The 10663-nt window shown below is 39.5% G+C and overlaps 1 protein-coding gene across 3 annotated transcripts in view; it reads right to left on the reverse strand.

Annotated features, from left to right (window-relative positions):
* LOC106962098 (ubiquitin-conjugating enzyme E2 H) overlaps positions 1-10663 on the reverse strand; it is a 30731-nt gene that overhangs the window by 12964 nt on the left and 7104 nt on the right. Inside the window, exon 1 of one of the 3 annotated variants that reach the window (XM_015056274.1) lies at positions 8125-8578. The exons of the other annotated variants lie outside the window; for them this stretch is intronic. Coding sequence (XP_014911760.1) covers positions 8125-8177 — 53 coding nt within the window. The 5' untranslated portion in view covers positions 8178-8578. Of the gene's footprint in view, positions 1-8124; positions 8579-10663 lie in introns of those variants that run through there. 3 annotated transcript variants of the gene reach the window in all.

Genomic DNA, 10663 nt, shown 5'->3' on the forward strand with positions numbered 1-10663 from the left:
TGTCAAGTTTCTGAGAAGTATGTTCATTTCTAGGCCCTCAACCAGCCCATTGCTCTGCTGAGGTGTAATGGAGGCTCAGATTGCTCTGACAGCGGCTTTCAGGTCATCTGCCCTGATGGGTCTTATGTTTCTCATCTTCCCCCTTAACAATGCCTCATAGATTCTCTTTGGGGTTCAGGCCAGGTGACTTTGCAGGCCAATCAAGCACAGTAATACTATGGTCACTGAAGCGGCTTTTGGTACCTTTATCAGTGTGGACAGGTGCACGGTCCTGCTGGAAAACGAAACCACAATCTACTTATCAGCAGGAAGGAACATTAAGATGACCGTGTTGACTGAACCTCAGCATCCTAGATCATCATCAACGACTGGAAACGTTACACTCGACTTCAAGCAACATGGATTCTCTTCCTCCGGACTCTGGAGCCTTTTTATTTCCAAACAAAATGCAAACTTAACAGTCATCTGAAAAGACACTTCTGGTGTCTCTGGTTCAGAGGTGGCTTGACAAAGAATGCAACTTTTTCCTTCCGCTAAATTTTCTATGACTCTACTTGGATACAGCCCTCTGAACAACCAGCTTTTGAGGCTTTCCCTCCTTGTGGAAGATATCAATGATTGGTCATCCGTCCTACATTGATGCAGTTTGTTTGCATTGCGACTATAGACACACTAAAATACGTCACAAATGTGCCTCTGACTGAGTGAACATGACAGCAAGAATTCCTCCTTCCGTACATACATATGTAGCATCCTCTATTACACCAGACCTACACAGGAGAGCCTCCAGTGTTCACCACAAATTAATAACAAAAGCTTCCACTCAAACTGAGGTCATTTTACGAATGTTCAAACAGCTCAAGTTTGGCATTTCAGAAAAAAAAACTGCAGCTTAAACCGACTTGCTCTCAAAGCTTTCAGCTCCTTCTGACACTTTCGGTGTCTGAATACTGATGGAGGGGCCAGCATGTGTGGGCTGCGCAGACGAAATCCTTGCAGCAGGTTTTACATATCAATGGACACATGGCCCCAAAGGCCTGACTCACTCAGATCCACATGTAAATGTCTGGCAGATGAAGTGGTGCACTCACTTTAAAGGTTGGATGGGAAATACATGAAGTGCGAATAACTTTACTTAGTTTTGCTTTGAGGTCAATAAAAGAGATCTATGGAGATTTTTTTTTTTACACAAGAAATGAACTACTGACTTAAAAATAAGACGAGGGGAACTCTTTAGCAGTAAAAATACAAACGTAAAAAGCAGAATAATGCACCTGAAACTCTACGACGCCTTGAGATAACCAAAAAAAAAAAAAAAAAAAAAAAAAAAACCTCAACACCAAAAAAAATAAATGAATAAAAATCTCCTTTTGCAATGCAGATTTGCCTTCCATTAGATGAAAGCCCAAATACATTGAAGGCTACCTCCCAGAGAGCGAGCTGAAGCAGCGCAGAAATGAACAGGCCAAGTTCTTTGTCTTCACTGCTGAGAGATGAGAGCCCACCCACCACAATCAAATGTGAATCCTTCAGCTGCTCCTCCTCTCAGCCCTTCACTAAATCAACAGTCTATTTACAGCGATAGCACGCAGGGGCCCGTCCACGCATGTGTGCGTTTGTGCGCGCATGCGCGTCTCAGCTGCGTGCGCGCAGGAACAAATGACACGATCATTAATGAACACCAAACTGAGCCCGGGCAGGAGACGCAACGGGCCGAATCTGAGGCGACAGCCTAATGAGGAAACCTCAGACAAGGTTTGCTGTCTGGCGTGAGAACGACAAAAGGAGGATTTCCAGCTGTGTAATGAGGGAACAGCTAACCTGAAATTCAAAGTAGTGGTGAAAAATAAAAAATTTTATATATATATATATATATAAAAAATGCAGTGTTCATTTTATCAATTTCTTCCAGACAAGAAGTGAACAGCAGCTGATTAAAAAGATGGGGCGTGGACGTTGTGGACATGCGCTCTTTGATAAGGGTCTTTACGTAAATACATTTTCAACATTCAGACAAATTCATTTAGAAGGTAATAAAATTACAAAAAAAAAAACAAAAACAAAAAAAACAAAACATGATGGTTATACTCATGCATGATAAAGACTGGCTAAGCTACCATGGTGCCAAAAAAAAAAAAAAAAAGGCAAAACAATAAGGAAGTTCAGTCCATCTGTTTTTCTGCGGGAACTCAGCCATGCGTGCAGGAAGCGTCACTGTAAGCACAGTGGGATTAACGCCGAGGGGCTCACATCTCCTCCAAGTGAAGGAGACCGGCTCCTGCACCCACAAAGTAAGACTGTCAATCAAAGTGGAGACCTGTTAAGACAATAGCTTTGTTCAAATGTCAGTCAGGCTATCCTGTTAGACCTATTAAACAACCAATAAGTATATATTAAAAAAATATATATATATAAAAGACAGACTGAATAAAGATATTTACAGTTATACCAATTTAAAAAAATTGGTGAACTGCGTAAAAAGAGGAAACCAGTCAAATAAATAAAGGGTTAATGTTTACTATATATGCAAAAAAAAAAAAAAATGTTTTCCTTTAATACTAGGAAGCACACATAGGGTAACAGTTTGCCTTGCAGTTAGTGCCTGAAGCAAGTTTGGGATAGAGAGAAGTGAGCGTCATGTTGAAACTGCAGGCTTTTCTAATGTGGTTACAACAAAACTAGCTTAAGCGTTAACAAATAAAATGTAAAACTATTCCTGGGGCTGGTTTTAATCACTGAAAAAAACAAACAAACAAACAAACAGCCAAGTCAGTGAGAAGTAAATTGAATGCAATCATTTCAATAGAGGGGAAATAATAAAAAGTATTGTGAATTTTGTAGCCATTCCGCTTTCTGAGCAAGTATGTGGCGACAGTGGAGAGAAAAAAAATAAACCCAGAGCCACCATAAAGGTCTAACGTATCAGTTATGACAATCAGAAAATATTATAAACATTTTGTTAAAAGCATCAAATACAATAAAGCTTAATTTCGAAACATTCATGGTTGTTACTTCTTGTATCAGATTTAAAGGGTAGATGAATAAACTCATAACACCCTACAGTGTATCCCATCTTTATTGTCTGATTTTTTCCCACCTTTCAAACTTCTTCCTTTTTTTTTTTTACCCAGTTAAATGCTGTGAAGCTATCCCACTCCATCTAAAAACACTAAATCTGCTTCAACTCCAGCTTCTCTCAAATCAGTCGCTCGTTCAGGAAAACTGCTGGTAATTCCCTTCAGCAGACCACGTTCAGTTTGTCCAGCGATAATGGCGTGGGGGGCGGGGGGTGCGGGGGGGAGAGCGTGAAGGTGGAGGTCCGATTAGCCGCCTGTGACTGGGTGACACGTTCTGACACAGCAGCAGGAGGTGGAGGTCACAGGGGCTCCTGTAAATGGGGAGACACAAAAGAACGGCGCGCTGATGCCGTCCGGATGTCTCGTTACCAGAGGACAATGGGGCCAAAAGCGGAGAGCAGATAAAGCTCAGGAGTGGGGATTCAACTTGAACGGGGAAGGATGGGGGGCTGTTCATAAAAGAAACTCAGAAAATGAGCTGATTTGGAAGAGAGAGAAAAAAGCTGCCATATTATGCGGCGTTAATATGATGGATACTAGGGTAGCATAAATATGCAGGACCCCTCCCTAATAAATCCCAATAGTCCTGAATATGAATTATAACTGGCCATGCTTCATGGAACTCCTCTCCGTTCCACGCTGCAATCATAGTTTAATCTTGCCAACACACACTCACACACCCTTTCATGGGATGAAGATTTAAGAAATGGAAAGTCTGAAATGTATACATGCTTAACAAAAAAAAAAAAAAAAAAAAAAAGTCAGAGACTGAGCTTGTCAGGCCTTCTTTGTCAAACTCCGTTTACCAGTCAGTGCTGATACATTAATAAGTCTCCACAATGCTGCATAGCAAACAAAAACTTAGTAATTATAAAGTGGAAGGTAAATTAAAAACTAAAAATGTTTTTTGCAAAGAAAAATAGCAAAACAAGATTGAGAGCCCGAATATAATTCAGCCTTCGGAAGATACACACAGGTAAGTAATGAAACGATATCCAAGCTGAGAACATCTCACTAACCTCTGTTCAAGCCAATCAGGAAGACAGCCTATGTTGAAAATACAAACTTCTTGAGAGTAAAACATTGCAACAAAGGCCAGCATCCTCACAGTAGAACACGGTGGTGGCAGTGTCATGCTTCAGCAAAGCCAGGGAAGCAGGTCAGCGTTGGCAAGAAAATGACTGGAGCTAAAAAAAAACAAGAGGTCGACCTTCCAGCAAAGCAACGACCCTAAACGCACCAGCAGAGCTCCGAAGCAATTATTAATATCAAAGCGTGTTCGTATGGAAGAAAGGCTCAGTCAAAGTCCTGACTTAAATTCAACCGGAAGTCCGTACAAGATTTAAAACAGATGCTCAGGAATGTTCTTTGCCCAGTTTTAATGAGGTTGAGCCATTTTTCAAAAAAGAGGATTGGCTCAAAAACCAAACTTTCATTCCAAATGTTAATTATGTCATATTTTATATGTTGCATCCTTCAGTAATGAAGCAAAATGTAAAAACAAGTCACCGAGTAAGTTTCAGCTACAACATGGATCAACATTTGTTTACCTGGATTTTAACCAGCCACTTTAACATCCTTTGAAACAAATGTGACCATCAACACATACGAGAGAGAAAGCTACAGCTAATCCCGCACAACAGGCTGAACCTAAAGCTCTTTGCAATGTCACAGTCTGCACAGATCCTCACTGAAGAACACCGTGTTCCAGAGAAGTTCAAGAGCAACATGGAATGCATAACTGGGGGAGGGGGTGCGGAGGAGTTACACAGGTCGAGATTCAGAATGAACACCTTTTGCTGCTCAAGGCTAAACGTCTTTGTAAAAAGCTGCAAAAGAACAGAAAGAAGCTTTGGGCAAAATTTGGAACTGAGCGAAGCAGCTGTGCGCTTATAAATATATATTTAAAAAAGAAAAGAACTAATTAAAAAGCAAATTGTCGTCAATCTTAGGACAAAAAAAAAAAAAAAAAAAAAGCTTTAAACCAATGATGTTACACGTTGAGGTCTTTCTGAGATTTATGATGACAAATTCCCTCATGGCCTCCGCTCCAGATTCTTAACTCTCTCTGGCGTTCACCGCAAATTAATTCATGCAACCTCTCCGAAGCCATCTTAAAAGTGGTGTGAGTTTCAGGCTTCAGTTACACCCACGGTGGGGAGCAGATAAGCGGCACAGAAAGGTTTCACCTGCAAATTTTTGTTTTTTTTTTTTTTTTTTTTTTGCTTTCTGAGAATCCAAACCGACTGAGGTAGACTGCTTTAATTCTGACACGCGTGCACACACACACACACACACACACACACAAAAAATGAAACCTAGAGGCGGTGAATCCCACGTTTTTAGTCTGGCATTTAAACACACGCTCGCCTTCTTGAACACTTGCTGCTGACCGCTATAACGCTGAATGCTCTGCTAAAAAAACACAGCTCATTGTGCAGAGCTGAGCAGGTGGCAAACAGCAAATCTGCTCCAGCCTGTCAGTCAGGCAGATGAATGAGGAGAGCGGCTGTACAACTACTGGAAGGTTTTTTTAAGCACGGAGGGGGGGGGGGAAGAAAGACAGAAAAGTCTTACTGTCTGTTTCACTCGTCTGTCACAGCTGCAATAAACACATTGGGTGTCAAGTAGGGGAAGCAAAAAAAAAAAGACATGCTCAAACAAGTGCAGTTTCTCATAAGCAAATGCAACAAAATGCCTCAGGGAGTAGGCCAAAATTAGAGGAACATGTCTGATGTGTGTATTTTTGGACTGAAGAAACATACAGCTGAGTAACAGCGTACGAGTTTCCACAAATTACAAATTACAATGTTTTTTTTTTCCTTTTCTCGTTTGTTTGGTTTAAAGAGCAAGCCCGGAAAATGTAGCCCTGTGTGGGATTCTGGTCAACAGCATCAAGCTGATTAGCTGGCATTCGTATTTAAAAAAAAAAGAAAAAAAAGAAAAAGCCACTGCTGTACAGATGGCAATAGGAAGTTCCAACTGCAGTTTAGGGAAGAATGCGAGACCAAGACTGAACTTTCTGGCCAATACAGCAGACGACTAGTAGTACTCCACATAACACAACAGTCCATGTGGTGAAGAATGGTGGCAACAGCATCATGCTGAAGGGGGGGATGCCTGTCTTCAGAAGGGAAGACAGGATGGAAATACAAAGCGGCCCTGGAAAACAACCAGGAAGAGGTTGCAAAAGACATGAGACTGAAGTGATTCAAAGTCCAGAACTAAATCCAATTAGTTTGCCAGAGAATCTCTGGCAAGACTTGAATATTCATATCTGACTGAGAGGTTGTGAAGCAGAATTGGCAAATATTTCAATCTCTAGACAGCACGTAACAGAGATGTACAGAACTAACCGCATCACGAGCAGCTTAATGTACAGATGCTGTATCATCAGACTTATACTTGACAGAGAGAGAAAAAATCTGAAAACTACATATGGCTTTCTTTCCTCTTCACAATTAGACAATAATTCATCCTGGTGTATGGCATCATAAAATCCCCATAAAACACTGACGTTTATGGTTGTAATATGAGAAAGTGTGAGTATGCTAGTCAAAACTTGCTATGGGGATGGGAAATTTCATTGGCTAAAATAGCAAAAATAAAAACATCTTTTTTTTTTAAACTATCAAGTCATTTTTACGTTATACAGAGCTAAACTACATATAAACAGGGGTCTGGTTGATTCCACAAAAAAGCCTGGTTGGTAGCTTTAAAGTTAAAACAGAAATATATTAAAATCAATTTTTTTTTTTATCATATTCTGCCCCCTTTCTTGATAAATCTGTTAAACCTGTTTGGGCAACCTTCCCTTACTGATTTCATTTGACCAGCCCACTTCAAACCCCTTATTTGACTAAGCTTCACTGCCATCCCATCAGCTGTTTTAAGTCCCTCCCCCTTGTGGTTTCCGGATAGTAACAGGCTGCCCAATCACTTAGCTGGTTTTTTCACCGTGCTGGAACAAAAACAACAAAAAAGAGGGGCTACCAGTTCATAATGTTCACGAACAATTTATGGGGCTGGAAATGTGTTTTGTTGCTGCTCTGGTTCAGCTGGACAATTCGCTTTTGTCAGAGCCAAAATACAGCAGCACTACAAAAACAAGTCAGCTGAGGGAGGCTTTCAATAATAATAATAACAGTAATAATAATAAAAAAAAAAAGTAGGAACAAACTAGATCCTGCTTTGCAGCTAAGACTCCAATGAGAACGAATGCTGTTCATAAACTACAGAATCCAGCTCTCTAAATTAACACCAGTAAGCTACGAGACAGTGAAACAGAGTCAGATACACTGATCAGGTGGCCATTTTGATGTTGAAATTAACCAACAGACTACACAGCAAAGCTCAGCTGCGTTCCAACAACAAAATTACAAAACCTCAGCGTGTCGGTGGACAAAGCAACGGCATAAAGACGGGGCGAAAAATGCACTCGCTTCAACGACGCGAACAGTAATGGAGTTGTAATGGAGTGAAACAAAAGAAAGCTGCTGCTTCAGTTAACCTTACGTTATGTAAACAAGCTCCTGCGTAAACGTTTGAGGGGGCAGTTTGACTCAACCCCCCTCCTTTCTATAAAAAAAATAGCAAGCTGGACAAAGAAACCAAACTGCCACAAGGTGATTCGTGTAGTCCTGGTTCTGTTAGTGGTCCGACAAGATGAAAGACATTCACATAACAGCAGAACACTAGCTTTGCTCTGGGACATTCTTAAAATATACACAGCATACTAAGCTAATGTTTGTCACATATTGTGCATAAACGCTACATGAACCTGTGACCGATGTGATTGGCTAATAGAGTTGTCCCGATAAGCAACTGAAGGTTCGCAGGACAGAAATAGCTAACACTTGGCTTTGCTATCAAAATGTTGTTTACACAAAACAGCACTAATTCACACAGAAATGCCTACTATATGTTTAGTCATACAAGGACTAACGAGCAGCATTCATATAAACAGCTCACATAGCACTTATTCATACATGACGGATGTTACCACATACTGTTGTTTATGTTCAGTTTTTTTTAAAAAAAAGGATACAGTTTCACCACATCGGTATCCATTCGCCTTTTACCCGGACTCGGAGACGACATTTTTTGTGCTATTTCCACCGCAGAACGCCAGTAAGTCAGCTGAAAGCCAGCTCCCAGGAACGCTAGACAGTCTAGCGGTCGATACTATCCGAAAGTTAACATTTGTTTTCCCAGATGTTCACGACAGAACCTCCTCACGGTGAAGTGTCTCCGTCCTATTGAGGGTTTGAGCTATACGTTAGATCTCCTGTTCACTGCCTTCTCTGCGATCTCACCATGGTTCTGACAAGCAGGGATCCCTCCGCGAATTACGCCATATATGTGCGACTAGAAACGCCACCAAATATGGCCATGTTTGTAGTTTCTAGACTGGAAACTTACTGTCCAGGGCCAAAAGTGCTAGAAGCAGCCCAAATGTTTTAATGCTTTATGAATTCAACGTTAAGCAAACAATTGTTTACCTGACCATTTAAATATGTATACGCTCACGTCCTGAACCTTACTCATCAAATTTAAGGGGCGGCGCTAATACAATTATAGACCACATGATTGGTCAGCAAAATGATTGACTGCTGACCAATAAGCGTGAGACCAGGGAATGGGTTCATACTATTTTTATGCATGAACTTAATGGAGGAAAAGATAACCCTTGAAAAGATGCGAAGATACTTATGTATTTTTCTTTTTATATCCTTTGCACTATCCCTTTTTGAATGTGCGTCAGTCTTGGCTGAACAGAAAATTAGCTTTAAAACAGGAAATAAGTATTTTTTTTTATTTTATAGGTACTATAGACATGAATGAACTTAACGGAGATAAGGTTGTTTTGAACAATCATAGAGAATTTTTCAAGTTCAGCTTTTGCAGCCAACCTAAATCAAACATCTGTTGGATGTGGTTTACAATCTTCAGATTAATGTTACCCCCATCTGACTGCCAGTTTAAAACTTTCCAGAGGTGCCCCTGTGGAGGTTAAGCAATCAAATGATTGCATCTGCGTGGCATGAGGGTAAAGGTTGAAAATATTTCAAAACACAGGACATGAAGTAAAACTGATACAATTTATTCAGTTTTAAATACGAGTTTCAGTGAATTATTTCCAGCTTTAATTTAGTATTTTCAACTCAGTGAACACCTTCTGTAACTGCTAGTACATTTCAATACATCTGATGTAGTTATGTTTACTTTGCCTTTTTGAACAAAGCAAATAAAAAAATAAACCATTGAGGATTTTAATATCCATTCAAGTTTTAGTTTTGTTCATAAATGGAGTCGTTGGCGCCCAAGTCCTTTTAAGGAACAGTTTTTCTTAGTTGTGATCAGTGCTCTGTTTAACGACTCTGCCTGATGTGTAAATATGAAATCTGAAGATGAGCCTTACAACTACAATGAAATGTTTTCTTTAGATCCATGGCATGTGCTTAAACCCTCAACTTTTAAGATCTATACATGCTTTAAAATCATATTTGCAAGAAACATTCCACGTCTAAATACCGTATTTACCTATTGTTAGAATGTCAAACAACAAATGTGAAACAAACATTCAGAGAACCATTTTATTAAGTAGCTTTCACAAAAGCCTATGAAGAAAGAAATGTCTACTTGACGACAAGAAAATGCCTTAAAAAGAACATCATGCTTTAAAAACAGAAGTATGAGAAACAGAAACCTAATTTGCTCACAGTTGGGTTTTTATGAGGTTCATCTTTATAGCTCCTGCAAACAACTATGCATACAGCACATAAAAAAAAAAAAATTTATTCTCTTTCCAGTGTTGATCCAAATGGCTGTTTATCACAAACATATTCATGTTTTCCATTAAAAACATGATTGGGATAAGCCTTCCTTTGCAGGCGCTTCGTTATGTGTTGACTGCTTCTGAGACCAAGAAACCAGCAGCCGCAAATCTCGCTTGTGTTCAAACCCTTTGCCGTTTTTACGTTTGGCACATCAAAACCAACAAGTTCAATTGATTTTTACCAAGATGTCAAAGTGACAAAACAACACAAAGAAGAGCATAATTGTAAAATACAAGGAAAACACATAAACATAAAAATAAAAATTAAAAAAAAGTGTGATGCGAGTGTGTTTTCTGCCTCCATTTACTCTGATACCCCTAAATAAAATCAAGCGCAACAGACAGGAGGGCTACGGTTGCTACCTTGTAGGAAAAAAAAAAACCTTAACCGTCACATTAACTGAATCCTCTAAATTGTTCTTAGACATGAGTTTCCCTTCGTTTCACAATTATGTACTACTTTGTGTTTATCTGTCAATCACAATATAATAAATAAATGTTTGGTTGCGATGTCACAAACTAAAAAAAAAAAAAAAAAAAGGCCCAGGAAGTATGAAAACATTGCAGGGAGTTAGTTGTACATGTAGCATAGGTGAAATGTTTGTAATACCAAAAGGAATCCTTCACATTTTTTGACAGTCTACAGAGAAAACTTCCACTAAATTCCCTCTAGCAACACTTAATTTGTAACAAAAGATAAAAAAAAAAAAAAAACAAAAAAAAAAAAAAAGGAGGGGCAATCACAGAA

The sequence above is a fragment of the Poecilia latipinna genome, unplaced genomic scaffold (genome assembly GCF_001443285.1).
Source record: "Poecilia latipinna isolate Pla-1442-1.1 unplaced genomic scaffold, P_latipinna-1.0 Scaffold1371, whole genome shotgun sequence".
Lineage (NCBI taxonomy): Eukaryota > Metazoa > Chordata > Actinopteri > Cyprinodontiformes > Poeciliidae > Poecilia > Poecilia latipinna.